The sequence below is a fragment of the Crassostrea angulata genome, chromosome 2 (genome assembly GCF_025612915.1).
Source record: "Crassostrea angulata isolate pt1a10 chromosome 2, ASM2561291v2, whole genome shotgun sequence".
Taxonomy (NCBI): domain Eukaryota; kingdom Metazoa; phylum Mollusca; class Bivalvia; order Ostreida; family Ostreidae; genus Magallana; species Magallana angulata.
Window position 1 is genome coordinate 52,599,428 of NC_069112.1, and position 22,118 is coordinate 52,621,545.

Here is a 22,118-nt window from a genome sequence, read left to right on the forward strand (position 1 = left end):
TTTAGAGGGTTTTATTTTGTCAACTGTCACTTCCGGTTTTCACCGAAAGGATTCAAATAAATCATATTTTCAACAAGTTTAACTGAATTTCTTGGGTGTTTCATGTAGCCTGATAAACAGTGATGTACGCTTAGCAAATGTACGAAAAGTACCAGCTTTTATTTATTAATCACTTCCGTTCGTCCGTTTCCCGTCTCCAGACAAAAAGTATTGTTTCAAAGAGATTTCAGACTTGGCAGAGACGTTAACAACCCAACTTTGAGAGAAAAATTTGACTTATGATTGTACAAATATTTGTTTAGTTCGGCATTACTTCCGGTCGTCACAGAGAGTACTTCAAAAATTGATTTCTTTTTCTATCTCGTTGTTTTACATGGAAGTAACGTCTAGATATATCATTCACAATAATTATCATATCAACTATTTTCTCTATGTGAAAGAAGCAATGTCTACGGTTAAATTGATTCATGTATATCAAAACGGAAGACCTTTTTGTTGCTTTTGCAACAAGAGTCTAGTTATTATTCTTTTTTTTTTCTCCCACGTTTTCTCAAAAACGCTTCAGCCGATTTTGATAAAACTTTCAGATCTTGTTTATGAGAAATTTTGTAAGAAAAGTACGTGGGATTTTTTTGGTCGTCACTTCCGGTCCCGAGATATTAAAGATTTTATGTTTTTGCTTGTTCACGAGTTTTCTCCAAAAGTATTTAAGATAGATCTTTTAAATTTTCAGGGATGATAGAAAGTGTCCAGCCGCAGTGTATTACGAATATCCGAACGTCCGACGTCACTTCCGGTCGTCACCGGAAGGAAATGAAAAACCTAAATTTTTCAATTTTTGGGATTTGAATTATTTTATTATTTCATTCGATAAAGACGCCCTCAAAACTTCCAAATATGAAATTCGTTTTAAAATCGATCCACGCATTCTTGAGATTTTGGACCCCAAAATCCTGAAGCGAAGGTCCGCGTAGCTCAGTCGTTAGAGTGTTGGACTTGTGCCCAGACGACCCGAGTTCAGTCCTTGAGTGCCGAATGTTTTTTCTCTCTTATTTGTGTTCTGATTAATGATTTCGTCTTTAAAATGATGGATTTGAATGTTTTTCGTTTTATTTTTGTCATAATTAAAAATAATAGCGGCTTTTTCAGTACAAATATGGAGCTCTTTTCTGTCAGAAGCTCTCTAAATTTAGACGCTCGTCGCATTGCCGGTATCAAAGACATTTTCTTAATTTTGTTTTGTTTAACGATGTTATCTTTAAAATGATGGATTTTAATGTTTTCCTATTTATATTTATTATATATAGAAATAATAGCGGCTTTTTTAAATTACAAATAGATAGCTTGTTTCTGTCAGCAGTTCGCTAAATTCAAATGCTCGTCGCATCGCAGGCATCAAAGACGTGCCACCAAAGTACCCCTGCAGTACGCTGGGTCGCTTTTCCGGCATCAAAGAAATGCCGCCATCTCAATGACACACACAATATTTAGCAATGCACCCACGTTTAAGTAAGTATTCAACATGACCTTAAAAGGAGGACTGATTAGTGTTTATTCACATATATAGATACACGCATGCATGTATCTAAATGTGTTTATTGACATACGTTGCTAATATACTGATTCCCTAAACACTATAGAAAACTAGAAAATCTCTCTCTCTCTCTCTCAAGTAAAAATGTTTTAGCATTTAAATAAGAACTAGTACAGGTAACATGTAGTAAATTGGATAGAGGCTAAATGTACATTGGCGTCCAAAAAGTATACATGTATTTATTTCAAGTTAATGTCTTTGGATTCATATAATTTGAAATTCAATGTTTAATGATTGTCTTCATACTGATTGGAAGTCAACGCTAAAAAGTCATTTTTATTAAAGATGGTGGACTTTTTCCTTTTTTGTGCATGTCTATATACTGATACAAATATGTTGCCTGTCTGGGATTAAGAAAAACCTCCAAAGTTTATACACGTAACTATACAAACGAACGGGTGACTGCGACAAGGTTTGAAAACTGACCAGCCGTTTATGAGTGTTTGAGCCTAAGATAAACAGATGTTAAAAAATCAATAGTTACATCTTTCAAACAACACTTATACATTGTTCTAACATACGTATTTTGTTTAGAAATTGTATAATATGTGATATTTAGAATTTGATATTCTACGTTTAATTATAGAAGTCACCGACCGACCCCCCCCCCATTCATAAAATCATTTAGTTTTTCTGGCCCGATTTTCCTTGATCTTTGATCTTGGGCCTTTAATTTCAACTAAGTACCATTCTAGATTACTGTACTTATTACCAGACCAATTAGTTCATTATTAACAGAGTTATGAAGTTTTTGGCATTTGAGTTTCAATTGTCGTGATTGACATGTACTGTAAAAAAAATTATAACCCCCAAGCTCTTCACTCAATCCTAATGAAAATTCGTAAAAATGAACCTCGGACACCATTCTTATTGTCTGCGAAATATGTCTGCCTATACCGGCAAATTAAATTTACACAGTACACGCACCGACCCCCCCCCCCTCCTATTTACAAAATCATTTAGTTTTTCTGGCCTGATTTTACTGGATCTTTCATCTTGAACCTTTATTTTCAACCTAGTTCAATTCTAGATTACTGTACATGTAATGACCGAATTCGAGATCCACACCTCAAAATTCTATTTTCGATTTATTTACGACGAAAATCAAGCTCAAGTCTTTTCACCCCCCTCCAGACACAAACACGCATCAATATTTCAAATGACCTCTACTGTTACCAATATTTAATTTTCTAACTAAAATATTCAACATAAAAGGGTTGTTGGGCTAAAGTTCAAGTTGAAAAACACTCTTCAATTAAGATTTAGACAAAAACAGTCTTTTATTATTAGGGTCTTCCGTCTTCAGCGGAAGACCCTTCTATTCTTATTGTTATTAGGGTCTTCCGTTTACAAAGGAAGATCCTCTTTTTTTTCTTCGGTTTCTTTTCATTACAGGTTATTAGACGTGTTATTAGGTCAAAAGACCTCTCATTTAATATGAAATAAAATGGGGCTGGTCCTTTAAATTAGGGATCCAACGGGGTGTATAATTCTTCATCCATCGCTCTTTAAGAGATCACATCTGCATTTCCTGATATGTTTCGTTGATGAAGATAAAAGGCAAGGTCATTTCCTCTTCTAAAAATCGGACGGAAGACCTCCTCGTTGCTCGCAACGAGATCGTGTCTAGTTATTTTGCTGTTTCTTTAACCTAACGCACTAATGTGCATTTACAATAATAAATTGAATGTAAATTACTTATTGCAATCAATGTATTTATTTGCTAAAAAAAGATATCCGTTTAAACAGTGAAATGCTTTCTTCGATGAAACATGCTGTTTGTGAAGGTAGCGATCATTGCAGAATTTAAAAAAAAAAACCGCTAACGCAAATTGTGTATTTGTCTGCTATATCGCGACCTTCATATCTAGCATGTATCACCAAAAAAGCATTTTAATAACTATTGTTTCAATAAATTTTATTATTAGCAGTGAAAGTGATGTATACAATGAAACTAAAAGAAAGGGAATATTAATAATATTATTGACAAAAAACTGCAGGTTTTTACAAGAACAATTGTTTTCAAGCTAATATAAATTCAAATAATTATTTTTAAACTAACAAAGCTACTGCTCCAGACACGTGTGTATCTGGGGTATATGTACATGTATGTATACACATGGACGAGTATGGTGAACAAAGAGGGGGTTTCACACCTCCAGACTGGTAAATTGATTTGTGTATAATTAGCTACTCAATTGTTATCAAATAAAACAGAAAAATAAATTAGACTGTGTAAAATCAAGCATTCATAAGCCAAGACATGTGTTAAGTCCGTCAATCAGTGGTTAAAGAATCATGCACATGAAGCATGAGACTATCAAAAAGTAACTTATGTTCAAAATAAAGGCCTTAAGTTACTTATCGAATCACTTGATTAATGACAAAATTTACAATTTAACAATTTAAACCTTTTTAAAAAAATAATCAAGTAATTGTTTCGGAAGTAATGGCAATGGTCTTAATTTCTTATTTAATTAAGTGCAACTTTCTTTCGAGCCTATGGTCAGCAATTTAACTCTTCAACTCCACATGGCTTAAATGAGTACATGTATACTGACAACGAATCATTATGAAATCGGAAAAAGCTTGCAAATTTTTACAATGCAAGAAAACGAACAGTTTTCATACCATATTCTCGTTTCTCATGTAGGGCGTTGACCCCGTGACGTCCTCTTCATCTCGCGCCAAATCGGCTTGATTCAAAAATCGTTCAGGTGTAAAATCGTTTTTCCCAAATATCTTGAAAACTTCTCATGCGATCGCAGCAAGAATTTCAGGAGGATATATATATATATATATATATATATATATATATATATATATATATATATATATATATATATATATATATATATATAAAGCACTAGAAATGGCTAACGACACGAACTATAGAAATTGTCAAATTTTCGGGACAACCAGTCCTTCTGCAGGACCAAAAAATAAATTACATGAGTACAAAACAAAGAAAACAAAATCTAAAGCTACTGCTAAACTACTAAAGAAACTATAAAAAAGAACAGCTACATTAATAACATTTGTTCACATTCTTAAAGAAGGTGTTGCTACTGTCGCCGATCGCTCTAAAGTAATCAATCGACTGCCAACTTCACGAGTTAATTAATGAATATTTGAACCCCCGTTGTTAACTCGTACGGCACTTATGATATAGACTCGATTTTTGATTAAAAAGAGATAAAATTAAATGAAAATAAATAAATCAAATTAAGAAAAAAATGATTTACAAATAAAAGGTAGTAAAGAAACTAAAGAAGGTGACTGAAAAGTCAACTGAAAGGTCACTGAATGTTAACTGAACGGTCACTGAATGTTGGGTGAAAGGTGACTGAAAAGTCAACTGAAAGGTCACTGAATGTTAACTGAACGGTCACTGAATGTTAACTGAAAGGCCACTGAATTGTTTTGCCATTCAGTGGCTGAAAGGTCTCTGACAAGTTACTGAAAGATGTCTTTCAGTTTTCTTCATGTGTTACATCACAGACACGTAGCATCGATATCGGGGGTTGGGGTGAGGGGGCTGCTTCCCCCTCCCCACTCTTTTGGCAGCTGACACGTATTTACTACTTTATATAATAAATGGAAATATCATGGATTTGCCCCCCCCCCCCCCATTTATTTTAGGAGCATGTAATAAAATGTAACTGCAAATAAGGAATTCTAATTGAATTGAAGTTACAGTTAGGTTTTTTTTTCATGAATTTGAGAATTCACCCTTTTTTAATTGCTTGTCAAGATGATTTTGTTAAAGCTGCCCACACACTTTCAAAAACAATACGTGTTTGTATACCCTTTCATATTTCATATGGTTGGAAATTTTTAAAAATGCCATGCTTCCATTGAATAATTTTGTTAAGTCAAGCAAGCTTTTTGAAAAGCTATTACTTGTATACAATTAATAATACATTGATAGAAGAACGATTTATTAAAAAAGAAATTCTGAAAGCCTCCTCAGTTTCTTACAATTTGCGACCGAATTTCCTTTACACGGTGCAAATGGGTTGCTTTTTGTATTAACTTTCAATGCAAAATGGTCTAAAAATATGTTTTGATATTATCTAAAGTTTTATTTTTGAACTGAAATGAAAAAAGACAAATGTTATACTTTCACTGAAAAAGGAGAAACTCATATGTCAATGACTTAGATAAAAAGATATTGATTTTCTGATTTTCCTCTGGTCTGTTTTTTCAATTTCGCGCCGTTTTCACAGAACCACTATTCCAGTGTAGATAAAATAATCAATACCAACATTTTGTTTAATAAACATTCTCTCTTTTTATATAAAGGGGAAACGAGTGTAGTATAAAATGCCACAGAGTCGTGATATTTCTTTTGTTTTTCGACTGGAGACATATATAAGGGGTTACTAACGATAATTAATAAAAGAAATTGAAAAAAATTAGAAAGGAGGGGGGGGGGGTAGTGCACGGTCCAGTCCACAAGCACCTAAGGATTGTAATAATTAAGGATTGTAATAATACAAAAATATGTACACACATTACTTGACACTATTTTACATAACTTATTTGTTAGAAGTGATAAAAAAATGATACAAGTGATGCCTGATATTATTACTGACCACATATCATGATACCATGCATACTGGCCTCGTTTATTCACAACACACCGAATTACACAAAAATATTCAAAATCTCCACTACATAATACATATAGGGCCTAGTATAATAATACATATTTAGAACAAACTTTCAAGTTATGAGTTATATTATTGAAATTCAAGATAAAATGTTATTAATTACAAGATATTTACTCGGACGAGGTTCAACATCCATTCAGTGAACCAGAAAGTATTACCTCAATAAACAGAAGAGTTCCTAAATAACCATCCCCACCCCTCCATTTTGAACCAAAACAATATAAATATCCAAATTTTTAATATGATTTAGGTTTATTCTTTAATTTAACAAGCAACCTCTTGCGACATTACAGTAGTGAGACAACATGGTCAACATCGCTATAATGTTAGGTATCAGGTTAAAATACAGTGGGGCATGCTTGTTTACATTAATAAATGTTCCGACCTTTTTTTTCTTTATATCGTTTTCTAGGACTGCTTTTAGCTGGAAAAGTATACATATTATGCATAAAATTATTATGAAAATGAGGTTATCTCTTTACCGTTACACTAGATTAGCTCATTTCACAATAAATCATTTTGTTGTGACGCCAAAATCAACCATGACGTCATATTATCTAACATGTAAAACCTACTGTCTTGAAATGCATGCATCTCATAGAATGAGTTGTCTCTTGACTTAAAACTGCACATATTTTGTTTTTATTTAATTATTTAGTAATCAGTTTTGATGAATTGTTGTTTAATTGTCAAGTCCTTGAAATGTTTTCCTCAATTCAACATGTTCTTTGTCGTCATATTTCATGAATTGAGTATGACAACAAAAGAATTTTAATAATAAAAAGTAAAAATATCATGAAAACATGATGAAAACTTAATAAGCTAGTCTATATAAGCTTGATCTTACTTACGCATCTCTTGCTGTAACTCAAAGTTTGTTCGGAAGCCCTCGCAACCCATCGTAAAAAACCGAGGTACATTATTGGGCAAAAAATATATTTCAAATGCAGACTTGGCACGGTGACAAACATTTCGACTTTTTTGTCATAACTTTTTTTCGGAAAAAAGCATGGGATTTGACAAAACATGATAGTAATTGATAAAAAAAAAGGTTTAAAAACATGAAGCATACTCTTAAAAAGTGTGGTTTTTATCAAGTTAAACATTGTTAACCTAAAGAGTATGCTGCGTATTTGTGAAAACATACATTCAACATTTTAAATGGTTCATTCTGACCAATAATAAACAATAAACACAGAAGTATTTCCATGTATTAATTGTGTTTAGTCATTGCATAAAAATGGTAAAGAAAGTTAATTAATAATAATAACAACGTTTATTATTGCATTTAAAATCAGGAAGACACGTTTTTGTCTGCCTTAATTTGATGTCTGCCTAAAGGTTATTCTCAAATACTTTATGTCCACATAATCTGTATAACATCTGGGGTCGGTAAAATAAAAGGCGAGGCGGAGCCGAGCCTTCTATGGACTTTACCGACCCCACAAATTTCTTTAAACAGTCAGTAACAAACCTAATAAGTGTTTTGTTTTGTCGAGGACCTAAAGTTTGATATGTAAACAAACGTTTGTGTAGAAAATCAGTTCAAATAACGTTACCTCCGCCATGTTGCGCTATAAATTTTTACGCTTGCCTTTTAAAGAAATTTGTAAGGCAGCCACGTGACACGTTTCATCCAATGACGTCGCGACATTCTAGTCCGAGGCAAAACAAATATATATATATATATATATATATATATATATATATATATATATATATATATATATATATATATATATATATATATAAATCCTCAGTTTAAGTAGATTTTATCAATATATTACAGGTGACGAGGAATTAGATGCACTGTTTGAGAGTCAGCTGGATATATCAGGAAATAAAAGTAGGTTTTTGATTAATTTCACAATAATAACTCATTACTTAGAAATTCAATTATTTTTTACGGACATCATCACACATGTGTTGAAATACTAAAGGTCTAAGCAAGTACTCTGGTGCAGACATTGTGTCGCTTATTTGCGAAATGCCTTAATTTAAAAGCATAGATATGTTAAAGGAGAAAGAATTGATTACAATATATATGAACATCGTACCATTCAATGCATAGTGTACAAAATAATTATACTGGTACATGTACTTTATGATAGTGAAATACTGTTGTTTATATCGTATATCATCGTATATCCGATCTCGATATATTATTAGAAATGTAGGAGTGTACATCAGTTACTTACACCAGTATATAACTTTTGCAAATACCGGGTAAGCGGTTTAAAAATTGTATACGGCTATCTTAAACGTAGTCATCATATTGATTTGTAGTTAGGTCTTTAAACCACAGTGTAAAGGCCTATTGATATTGTTCTGTTTCTTTTTATTTTCCTTCCGTAAGCAAAAATGATTTTTTGTTTCGCGACTTATCGAAACGCTTTCATTCACGTCTTACTGCTTTTGGAAAATGATAAGGGCATTTGACCCTGCGTCTTGAAAACACCTCGAGTTTCGCTACTATTGACGCGTGCACGTAAAAGTTTGTTATCGCTACTCCTCTGAAGCCGCGACACTTGCAAGTTGCAAACCTTCGCGGATGATGTCGGTCAGAAGTGTAGTTGCATCTCGCCGAAAGACAGAAGGTTTCGCAGTCTCCTCTTAGAACGACTGCCTCTCAAACTTTTTAATTCTCATGAAAAAAAAAATGTAACGACTAAAGGTAGAGCCGCGAAACCACTTGCGATGGCTTCCAGGAACTTTTTGGCTGCACCAAAGGTCAAGGTCAAAGATCAAGGTCATCTGAAAATCTGTGTATTCATGAGTTTTCGTATCTCTTTTGTTTAGGGTGATATAGAGAAATTTTATCAAGGATGTAGTAGGACGTCTTAAGACATTTCAAAATGTAGCCCTTCAGCTCCCACCTTGTAATAGTTAGCGAGTTATTGCCCCTTTTGTACGATACGCTTGTTATCGCTACTCCTCTGAAACCATATCAGGTAGAGACTTGTAACTTTTACCAATGTCTTTAGCACACTTAGAAGTTTCTTCAATCTATTGATCCCAAAAGGGTCCAACGTGCCCTTCTGGCAGTAATTCCCCTTTGAATTTCATTGATTTCACTATCAAATACAAAATAACACCCCCCCCCCCTTTTTTATTTTTAGGTTTGACCTTGACCTTTGACCTGACCTTTGACCTGACCTTGACCTTTGTCCTTAGGGACTGATGCGATACAAGTATATCAAACATATACATTTCAGATTCATTTATATGTGTAATTAGCTCTTTAAAACACCCCCACCCCTTTATATTTAGGTTTGACTTGACCTTTGACCTTACCTTGAACTTTGACCTTGACCTCTTAGAACTAATGAGTAATAAGTGTATGCAACATATATATCAGATTTAGTTATATGTACAATTTGCCCCCCCCCCCCCCCTCCCCTTCTTTTTTACAAGGATTGAATTTTTATATGAACATGACCCTCGATATTTGAACTTGAAATTCAATATTCCCTTTTAAAATAAAACCTAAAAAAGTGTTACAACCGTTTGTCAGAATTTTTTGAAAAGGTGAAACACTGTCTGCCATTTGACTCCAGACCGCGTTTTAGACTACGCCTCCAAATAAAAATTCCAGCTCCAGTAAAACTCTGTAGAACTCGGCGAAAATTCATGGGACTGTTTCTCACACCTGAATCTAATTGCCTGCCAAATTTCAAACGAAATAAACCCTATTTAAGAAAGTTATCCACCTCAGCGGCATCGAACCATCGTCCCGAGAAACGAAATTTCAACGCTTCGATATTTGTATCTAATAAATTCATGCTCAAATTTCACTGAAAATCTGTGTTTACATTTCTATCAGCAACCTGTGACGACTTGTGTTGAAGTGCAACGAAAGATAACTCTTGCTTCCCAGACCCCGATTTTAGATGAATTTAATTTACATTTTTTTTCAGTTTGTTTATTTTCCGACTTGGCTGAAATACATGACTGGCCTTAATTCAGTTCCGATTTTCCGTACTTGTAATCCACGAATGCATGACAGTTAATCGATTTCTAAGCACGTGCACTTCAACTCACAAGGAGAATTCGCATCAGCTGAGTTCCAACAAATGTTCCCACACCTTCAAATACCCGCTGGCGACCTGGTTTGACCTGGCCTGTTGATTTCTTAGTCGACGTTATCCGGCCACATTGTTTACAAGCGGCACTGATTTTTATTAATAAACTGGTGAACAAATACTGCCCTCCCAACCAATCGCTAAGCCCCTATCTATTCTAAAGATTCCTCAGCGTTGGGTATCAATTTTAGATGGACAGAAGAATGCTTCATCTCTTCTTTCTATCATCATCCAAATTCACTACACAACTCTACATATTTTACCTCCGATCAGATAACGAGCGAAATAGCGTAGTGGAAACACTCTCGCCTAGGAATCTAAGGGCACTCGGATCGATACCACTGTGCGGAACCATTTTTTTTCCCCTTCACATTTACAGATGTCCCGCAAATGATTTGAACAAAACAAGAGGGCAAATGAATGGTGTAAAGACCTCCTAATTGTTCCATGAACAATTAGTCTACTAGTTATGTTTGGTTTTGTTAAAAACTGTTTCGTTGGTTTCATTTTGTATCGACTAATAGTTTTGTTTCGGTTGGATTAGTTTCGTTCGGATTCGTTTGTTTTGTTCCGATTTTGCACTTTACATGTACCCTTATTTGTCCCCCGCCGCAACGCGGAGCGGGGACATAGAAATGCCGGGCGTCCGTCCGTCACACTTTTTTGTAAGCGCTCTCATGCCTACACATTTTGACAGATTTTCATTCAATTTATACCAAATGTTTATACCACTATTACCTTGGTCAATTTCGAAAACCAGCATTGGTCGATACTTTTTGTTGGAGTTATGGGACTTTGACCACAATAATGACTCCGTTTTATCCAAAAAATTGACCTTGTAAGCGCTCTCATGGCTACAAATTTAGACAGATTTTCATTCAATTTATACCAAATGTTTTTACCACTAATACTTTGGTCAAGTTTGAAAATCAGCATTTGTCGATACTTTTTGTTGGAGTTATGGGACTTTGACCACAATAATGACTCCGTTTTATCCAAAAATTAACCTTGTAAGCGCTCTCATGCCTACAAATTTTGACGGATTTTCATTAAATTTATACCAAATGTTTATACCACTAATACTTTGGTCAAGTTTGAAAATCAGCATTTGTCGATACTTTTTGTTGGAGTTATGGGACTTCCTAAATCAGCCTTGGTCGATAATAGTATACTGCTTGACCGGCGGGGGATCCAGGAATTCTATTCTTGTTATAATCCTATTTTACCATTTTTAACAATATTGCGCCCTGAGGAAGGGAATAGTAGTTTGACATTTTTATTGTTCGCGTGACTATTTCTTGACAATTTTTTCATGCACTGTAATTTGTTAGAGAGTGCTATCCACAGGTCAAGACACCTTGTGTATAGTTTTGATTATATGATAGAAGATTCACCTTCGCATCGGTTGGGATTTAAACTTTAAGGTGTGTGTTCCAATTATCACCGTGGATTATTAATGCCATTTGAATTTAGATCACGCAATAATTTATTTGTCCATTTCATGTTCACAGTAAATAGAAGTCAAGGGGTTACTTAAATGAAATAGTAATGGAAAATTACATATTTACAGAGTTAATATAATAAGACTATTTTGTGGCGGAAGGTTTTTAAGAGGAAAATAAACATTTTTATACCTCCGTTTTTTTTTAGAGTATCGTCACTTTAGCTTCCTTATTTTCAGTTTCAACAAAATTTCCAGATCGTTTGTGCATTAGGATATCTTGATTTTGTAACGAAATTTTTTTTTTAATATTCTTATCGACAAATATTGGCAAATTAACTTATATTTTATAATAGACCCCAACATCTTGTCTTTAACTTTGATTAAGCTATGTGTGTAGCTTTTTTAAAAATACCTTAGAAATTTTTTTTAAGACTTTTGATCACAGGATCCAACGTCCTTCAGCATTCTGATCACAATCACGTGGTGAACTTTTGTGTTTTATCTATCTAATGTCTTCATTTACACTTGGTATTATTTGAAAGTAATTGCTATATTTTGCGTTATGCTGAATCAATTAGGTATAAATTATATGGGACTTAAATTTTTTGATCATCTGATTTTAGATTAATAAGTTTTTTTTTTTGGTTTTTTTTTTTTTAGAAAAACTAGATACTATGTGGAACACCGTTTTAAATCACGGATACGGATACAGTGAACGTGGAGGAAGTCTTGCAAAAACAACATACTTGGTCTGTAAAATAGACGGTGTGCCTGAGCCTATAATAATAGGAAATGACGAAGGAAAACATGCAGAAAAGCAACTGGTGGATATTCTGAAAGACATGAGACTGCTACAAAAAAAGGTTACTGTTTATATAAACAACTCCCCTTGTGCTGCTTGTGCTAATGAATTTAAAGATTACTTAGAAGAAAATGAGGATATTCATTTGACTTTATATATCACTCACTTGTACAACATAAGACGGAGGTCTTGTCAAGACAAAGCTGATACGCAAAACGAACGACATATGAAAAACATTGATAAAGACGAACATGTAGATAATTACAAAGGACTGAGGGATCTGATGAATCTGGAAGATAACCGCTGCAAAATAGAAGCTTTTACTGAGGATGTCTGGAGAGAACTACACGAAGTCATGGGCTTGACTGAAGATTGTCAGCAAAGAATGATAACGTACGCTGAAACCAAGATCACGGACCCCAAGAACAAGGCGAAAAACCATGATAGAAGCCGAAAAACAGAAGACATTAACATTAAAAATGATCTTATTCACTTAAAAGAAAATGTTGATCCATGGAACGGAATTAAAAAATATTATTAAAAAGCTGAATGTAGCTTCAGTGGCTTTCGTGTCCGTGTCAAATCAAAGATCATTTAAGACGAAGTGTATTTGATTTAAAGTATTGTACAAGTATGGTTCAGTGACGTCAGTACAAATATATCGCTTTTATCTTTCAAAAGAAGAGAGAAACAATTTTTTATCAAAAAATTGGCGGAAATTTTCTTTAAAGAAAAAGGGATGGAGTTGTGGAGTAAACGTTGCTACTGCACTTGTTTCTACGGTTTTGCCAGATATGATCAAAATTCTGATAAGTATAATACCGTTTGATTAAGTATCTAGGTTTTAATGACTGTTTGATGGTGTCTCATTGGTAAAAACTGTGGGCTAAAGTATTCGCACGATGACGGTGGCCATTTTGTTTATCAAAAACAAATGCCGGTAATAAAACATATTTTTTGTACTATTTGGATTGCACAAATAAATTGAAACATCTAAAAGTATGAGAAAGATCGATAAAATGAAGAAACAATGTGTTATCTTTATATTTTGTGCTGCCACTCTGGGATGTTGTTAATTTTTGTAAGCTGTGGAAAGATGAGAAAGGTGAACGGATTCATTATCATCCATAAATAGTTATCGGGGAAATGTCTTGAAAACCCTACAGTATTTTCCAATGACAAATTCATTTTCATCAGAGAACATTACTTATTTAGCTCACCTGAGCTAAAAGCTCAAGTGATCTATTCTGATCACATTTTGTCTGTCGTCCGTCTGTAAACTTTTTACATTTTGAACTTCTTCTCTAAAACCGCTTATCCAATTTCAACCAAATTTGGCACAAAGCATCCTTATGGGAAGGCAGATATAAATTGCAGAAATAAAAGTCCGATCTGTATTAAAAGCGGAGTAAACCTTGAAACTGTAGAAAAAAAGGGGGTGCATTTTTAAAAATCTTCTTCTCAAGAACTACCGAGTCTAAAGTCTAAATATGACTCAAACCTAGGCGAACTGTGAGCTCTGTATCTTGCTTAAAATTCTACGATTGACACTGAAATTTTGGTTGAACATTAGAAATTCTATATGAATTATAGTATGTTAAATACTTGTACAAACAAAATAAAAGAATGATATTATGTATATACCTACTCTCTGGGGGCCCCCTCTTTATACAATAAATAATGTGAAATTTACATCAATTTTGATAGTTTTTCAGACACGAGTAAATAAAAACGACATCTTTAAAAAAGTTTCCATAGTTCCTGCACATTTCTGTTGCGGGGATAGAGTAATTATTGCTATTCCTAAGAAAATATCACAGCGGAAAATTATCCTGGATTGTACGCGAGGTAAATAGCAGTCATTTAATTATAATGGAGAAGACAAATTAAATTTTTGAATGTTTTTAATTTGAGGAATTGAGCACATTGAAGTACAATTTTTTTTTTCACATCTATACATGTAGGATTTTTTTAAATAAAAAACAATAACTATTATATTTAAAAAAACAAAACAATAACTAGTAAGTAGTTGATGAAAACATGTACCTATATGCTCTCTATATGATCGCTTTACAAAGTGTGTGTGTGGGGGGGGGGGGGGGGGGCAGAACGAAAATATAGGGAATTGGAAGTTAACAACTTAACAGTGTACCCCTACCAAATGTTTAGTTTTATATCTTGCGTAGGATTTTCTTATTCTGGTAAAAATTAGTATTTCATGAAGGTACAATGTCAAAGACTACGTGTATGCAAAAATAAGTGTAAAATTCGAATACTTTACAATATTTATTTTTTGTTATTCTACCGAGGGACCATATGGAACAATGTCTTTTGAACGCCCATTGTTGCTCAGGGGAGCGATGTGGCCCCATGGGCCTCTTGTTCTAGTTATTATCAACGGTCCAAGTTCTTTTACTTGCACACCAAAGTTATCGCACTCGTTTCACACGATTTGCCATCCGAATTCGTACTTTCTTTTAAGATACACAACTTCTGTAACCATAACGTTTCAAACTACGCCACATTGCTTTTGATGACACACTAGCATTGTTGTTCTCCTTAAACTTACTTTACACATCTGATAGAGACCGTTTCCTATCCACCCGAGTCTGTCTAACAAGTCTCCGTGCTGCACGCTCATCCACTAATGCGTCCACTCCTGTGTTTATTTTCAACAGTGTATTCTAAATTTTTTCCACACACTATTTACAGTGTATTTAGGTATTTCCAACAAACATGCAACTTCACCAAAGCTTTTACCACCCTGTAACAATGTTACGATGTTTTCCTTACAGCCCTGATTGAGCTCAGTTGATTTTTGACCCAACATTTCCCTCTCTCTCTTCAACGCTCGTTATTACACAGAATCAGACAAAATAGATAATAATTCGTCACTGTTAGTGACCTTGACTTTCTAAATATATCTAGGGTGATGGGTTGATTTGTGGATAGTCCCATTGTAATGTAAATTGTATAGGAAAATGCACCAAACATTGCTTTTGTCTAGCTTTTACCGGGTAATTTCATCGTTTACTTTTGTAATTCCGAGCCCAATCTCGACTTAATATCGCTATACTAGACTATTTTTATAGCAAGAACTTTTATTTGTAAATAAATATTGTTGCATGTATATTACTAAATTTAAAATTATAAAGATATCATTGTACTTATATACACGTGCATTGCTATGACTTAGTTACCTAGATATACATAGGGTAGACTAAGTAAAAATATATGAACAGAGGGCCGTTACGGGGATAACTGAATTAGCGTTAAAAGAGATCAGAAGCTCTAAACTTGGAATATATACACAGAGTAACAACTGTTACAAGAGGTATTTAAAGCTATTACCTGTTAGATTTGTTATTGACTGACTATAGAAATATACTGGGTGAATCAATCTCATAGATGGTCAAGCAAAGTCCAGACACAACTACGAGGGTTGTCCCAAAATAATGTAGACAGGACACATAATTTATAATCTGTTCACTTCAATTTCATTAGACTTCTATGTTTTCTTCAATGACCCTTTGGCAAACAATACTGAAAAATTCAAATCTGTACTTTATTTATTTCTCGAGAAAATTAATAATTATTTACAACAAGTTTTGTCAGGCGGCGCAGTGTGCGACGTCGAAAAAAAAATCCAGTTTTACGTTGTTGCTAAACCCTTCACATCGTATTACGTTTTATTTTCTAAGTACAAACGATCTGTCGGCTCCAAACTTGTCCTGTTTTACTTGTTATCTAACGTCTGTCTTACCGAAATGTGTCATTCTGCATTTTCACGTTCATTGATATCGTTCGGGGTTTCTTTTTTTCACTTATTGTCATCATACTTGTTCAACTATTTTCAATGTTGTTTAACTACTTATTCACAAAACAAATTTCTAATCGATTTTGTTAATTTTATTTACTTCCAAAGCCGCTTAGGATTTATTTCATGGTTTTTACAAAATTGTATAAGTTACTGCTTCGCAGCCTTAAGCGCTGATGAAATCATCATTTTATTACGAGATAACTTTTAACTTGTCACAAAACGCGCTATATAATATTTAAAAGTTTTGTTATAGCCCAAACATTTTCTGAGTAACTAATAGAATTATTATCAAATATAAAGGTATGTTTTATTTGAATTTTGTCATTTAAAAAGTATTTTTCCTCGCAATTTTTTTTTCATTATGTTGATTTTAACTTTTTGTTTTTGACATTGCGCCGCATGTTGAATTTTTGATCTAAAATGTTTTCATTTCACTAATTTAATCTCAAACAATATTTGATTTTAAAACATTATTTGAATGCAAATATCTTGAACCCATTGTGGCACAAATTTCATCTTCCTCTGTCTTCGATTAACTGAATAACGCCACTTGTCTACGCTATTTTGGGACAACCCTCGTATGTGACGTCAATATTCTAAGGACAACTACTCTAATTTTAAAGAATTGCAAAGGGCAACTACTCTTAATATTTTAAGAACCTACGGCATGCGGTTTCTGTATTAAATGAGTAAAATAATATGAAATGTCGAAATGCCTAATAATAATTCTCACAGAACCAAGATAGAAATATATGAGGCAATCAAGTGCTACGTTAAAACCCATGAAAGTGTGACATTTCAGTTCAAAGGAAAACAAATTTATACTATTAAATTGGAATGACTACTGTCATTGCAAATCTAACGTTTACTTAACTTATTGATTATATTGCATTTGAATATTCATGTTTTATATAAATTGTTTTGTTTTTTACTGAAAAGATAGTTGAGGTTAATATTTACGTAATTGACTTTCTCATAAAGTTCAATCTACACAACAATAAAAATAAAATAAAAAGCCAAACAAAACCTTGTAAAGCTTTATCCAACGACCAAATATTCCAGCGCAGCTATGATACAATGTTAGATGTACAGATTTAACTTAGTTAAAGAAACAAATGCTTTCGATATACATAATAGCTTGTTCCATAATTATTTGCTTGTAAAGTACAATTGCTTTCTAGCCATTTTCATTAAAGTTAATTGATATACCATCGATGTGTTTTGTTATATTTTTAATAATCCATAGAGCATAATTAGGCGAATACATGTACTTTTCGTCTTAAGACCGCAGAACATTAACTGGCGATATTGGAAATTACAGCTTACGTCAGTTTCACCTGTTACAGTCAAAACATTTGAATTGGCGGGAGAAATGACGCGGACGTTTGAGAAAACATTGCATTGAAACTGTACTATTTTATCAATAAGTAAATAATCAGCAGATATGAGAAGATCACAGTACGGGAAAGATTATTCGCAAGGCAAAACATTGCTTGATGTCTTCAGAGAATCATAGGCGCTCGCCAGCTAATTTTGTCAATAACAAACGCTATCTATGTCTACCCTCTATACTATAACCAACTGACTTTGATTATGAAATTGATTTTATTGTACAGAGGGTAGACATATAAATAGATATCGTTCGTCAAACTTTAATAGCTGGGGCGCGCCAATTCTGAGAGTCACAAGTCTGAAATCATGTGGGGCCATTGTTGAATCAAGGTTTATTCATAGAGAAGAATTCAAATTCCGATTCAATCAATTAAAATTATACCCAGATAAAAAATTCACTTTTTTTCGCTAAGTGAATGTATAAGAATAGACATGCGCGTTCATTGCTTATATTGTCTAGCATATACACAAACATGTGATGACTAATTCCCTGATGTCATCGGACAATGTTTTGCCTTGCGTATAATCTCTCCCGTATTGGTATCTTCTAATATCTGCAGAAAATATATACTTATTGATGAAATAAAATATTTTTCAATCGCTTTGCTAATATTAGTATAGTATAAAGTATAGTCCATATATCGGTTATTTTTTCGTGTATGTCAACTACGCAAGTTAAATCTGTCCGCCATCTTTACTGACCTTGACCGGTTTTATTTTGGGACAGCCAATGATAATTCAGGAGCGGATCTTGCACTGAATATAAGAATTCGCATTTTTTTAAACATAATGAGGGCGTTAAATATGAATTTTCCATTATACCTCATTTTCTTAAATGATGTTTTAGTTATAAGACGAGGTAAGATCGATTATTTAGACTGACATTCACGTTATCAAACCCATCAAAACTCCAAGCGTAAATCCCATAAAATCACGTGAGAACTGTTATTGCTGCGGAAAAAGACGACTGGTTAACATGCTGATGTGTTTTATCTGGTTTTGATTCATATATGGTTAGTTTGTTCAACCTGAATAAAAAATTCAGTTTATCTAAAGGAAGCCAAATACAAGTGAAAAGCTGTCAATGTGACAGCAAACCGGGTTTTCTTTAATGTAAACTGTATCCATAATCCATGTCAACCCATATCCAGTGAAATGGATTACCCTATATGCAATATTTTTAAGTTCAAAAGCTAGTATTTTTTTCATAAATAATCAGAAATCAAAATCCTAGCAATATGCACACCTCTGATATATGTACAATTGATCTGCAAAAAAACAACTTCCTATCTTGAGAACTGTATGAGGGGCTATCCGTACAATGAGGGTACCCTATATGCAATATTTTGCCAAAAAATGACCAAGTTCAAAAGCTAGAATTTTTTCGATAAATTATCGGAAATCAAAGTCCTAGCAATATGCACACCTCTGATATATGTACAATTGATCTGCAAAAAAAAAAAACAACTTCCTATCTTGAGAACTGTAGGAGGAGTTATCCGTACAATGGGGGTACCCTTTATGCAATATTTTGCCAAAAAATGACTAAGTTCAAAAGCTAGTATTTTTTTCATAAATAATCAGAAACCAAAATCCTAGCAATATGCACACCTCTGATATATGTACAACTGATCTGCAAAAGAATAACTTCCTATCTTGAAAACTGTATGAGGAGTTATTCGTACAATGAGGGTACAATGGGACATTGTAAACTATACTCCAGTAAGTTTCTGACATGTGATGTGCAACCATTTGCAGGGAATTGGCTGGGGGAGGTCTAAAAAGCTGAAAAATCATGAAAAATTGTCAAAATATGAAAGGGTCAAAATCTCATAAAAATCGGTATGTAGAAAATTTTCCAGGTTTTGACAAGTAATTTTCTTCAGAAATTGGTGATTGGCCTAATAAAGAGTGAATTAAAAGTGTTTGTGCTATATGGGAACTGAGGAAACTTTAGTACCAGAGTTCCGAAGACACACATCTCCTAGCTACAATAAAATGTATCAAAAGAACTGTCCCATGCCACCTTAGTTAGTCATTTATTATCAATTATTCGGAGATTCTTTGGAGCTTAGTATATACATCTGTTGTCTAACTTCTGGTCACCCCTGTTCCTTAGAACAATATTGTACTATTTTTGTGCATTTTTGCCAAGGCGATTGATGAAAAGAACATGTATACTAAATGTACTGTACTATATACATGAAAGCAAATGCAGATCTTAAAAGGCTATCTTTAGTTTGATTCTTTGCATGTTGTTTTTTGCATTTGCAGTTTATTTTGAGAAACTTTCTATATAATCATCATAGGCGCATTTTTTATCAAACACAGCAAGCGCCAATCAATCTTTATTATAACCAAAGTACTGAAAGTACTCATGGGAGTTGAACTTGCATCTGTAGTTGTACGATATACATTAATAACTAGACAACATTGAGTTGGTCATCATCTCAAAGGGCCCTGCTTAAATAATGGACAATAGAATGAAAAAAAAAATCAAAGAATTTTGTTTGACATTGACCCATAAGTTAGAAATTTTTCCAGCTGGCTAAGAACGTTTCTTCACAAATAATGATATCTGTACGAGACGATTCAATAAAACACATATATATATAGCAGACTCTAGGGAAAGAACAGGACTCTTTCCCACAAATGATTCACTTATATTGCCTGAGAATGTGGACGAGACTAAGCATCTTAGCAATGTGTTTTTAAAACAAAAATAATTTTCAGATTACTTAGATTTAAGGTGGATCTCTACACCAAATAAGTGTAGCAGATTTTTGTTGCATGTATTTGTTACCAATACTAGGCACAGTATTCAACAATAATAGACCTCAAAATACAGTACACTATTTTCTAGAGAATTTTTAAAATATCAGTCTGGTTCCAGATAACCCCTTATTTATCAAAATTTTAAACATTTCTGTTTTAAAATTCTTATGAAAGTGAAATGTTATTAAGTTTAGAAATGAAAAACAAAAAAATCATGAATAAAGTTTGTATGATTTTTATTGGAATCCACATAAATATGAAACTAAAATATAAAAAAAATTCTTTTAAGGCAAACTGCTGGACAAAATCCCACAAAAGCCTGAAAATATAAACAATATTCTCCGGTCAATGGGATGAAAAAAAGAAATTGAATGAAATTGAAAAATTAAAGGAAATACTTAATTATTGCAAAAATCTTGGTATGAAAGATCCTGTTTAAGAGTTGTCTTTCTTTATTTTACATGGTCTCAAATATCTTGGGATCAATTTTTTAATTAAGAAAAATCACGAAGAAAAATTAAAAAAAGGAACAAGTCTATGCTAAATATGTAGATATAAGATTAGTAGTGCTTCTGATAATGTTTGAAGCTGAAAAATTATACTTTTGATGAATGCATTATATATATTTAACTCTTTAAAACAAAATATAAGTAGTTAATTATATTATAAATTGCCTTTTACTTTTTTATATACAATAGCAATTATAAACAACAACCATACGCATATTAATACATACATTAGATGTCCATAGTGATACACATGCATGTGTGGAAATGAAAAACATGCTCCTTTTCCCTCATTTGGCTTGCAAATCCGGGCTTCCACTGCTATTGCTACCTAGCTGTATTTATGTTAATCAAAATACATTAGTTTAATGTCAAAATTTCAATGAAAGTCTTTTACTGCAAATGTTTTTTTTAATTTGGAAAGTTAGAATCAATTCAAGAGATCGTACTACGGTACTTTCGTTTCATATTCATCATACATATATAGTTTAAATGAAAATTTGACATCTGCTTACCTATATCGATAATCCGTCACATATGTATGATCGTCTGTTGCAGATGACATGACAAAAATGTATTGCCAATATAGCAGCAGAGCAGGGAAACTGTATATTATTTAGATTCCACGTTTTCCGTACAAAACAGCCGATAATCAAAGTTAGTTAAAAGCTTTAAACAGGAAGAAAATTGACATATTTTCTAAGCGTTTTGGTGATTTCCTATCTTATCTCCTTAGTTAGAAGAGTTCAATTAAACGGTGTATAGCTATTTTGTACCACGACATAATGTTATCAATCCGGAACACAATGGCGTTTCGAACGGAAGTCAGACATGTTGTGACGATGTAGCCTTCCACCTTAAATAGATATTGTTTAGCACACTGACAACGTGCTGATACAGCTTACCCCTGCGAGATGAAATTCATGCTTTTAAGAACTTTAATGAACCGTTCATGAAGTTTCATGATGTATTCATGACTGGTTCATAACTGGTTCATAAAGGTGGTTCATGAATTTTATTCATGAAT

The 22,118-nt window shown here is 33.3% G+C and overlaps 1 protein-coding gene and 1 long non-coding RNA gene across 2 annotated transcripts; one reads left to right on the plus strand and one right to left on the minus strand.

Moving 5' to 3' along the window:
• Positions 1-12,462: 12,462 nt before the first annotated feature.
• Positions 12,463-14,557, plus strand: LOC128173362 (uncharacterized). The gene has a single exon (XM_052839044.1). It carries the CDS (start codon positions 12,471-12,473, stop codon positions 13,137-13,139), a length of 669 nt encoding a protein of 222 aa, XP_052695004.1. The 5' UTR covers positions 12,463-12,470; the 3' UTR covers positions 13,140-14,557.
• A 6,036-nt stretch (positions 14,558-20,593) lies between these two features.
• Positions 20,594-21,948, minus strand: LOC128173402 (uncharacterized). Its single transcript, XR_008242500.1, has 3 exons — positions 21,607-21,948; positions 21,322-21,426; positions 20,594-20,904 (listed from the first exon to the last, which is right to left on the minus strand). It is a non-coding gene; the product is annotated as an uncharacterized LOC128173402 (long non-coding RNA).
• Between the last annotated feature and the right edge of the window lie 170 nt (positions 21,949-22,118).

Excerpts from the sequence above, each read along its gene's own strand:
- LOC128173362 (XM_052839044.1), top strand. The coding sequence starts at position 12,471 with ATGTGGAACACCGTTTTAAATCACGGATACGGATACAGTGAACGTGGA.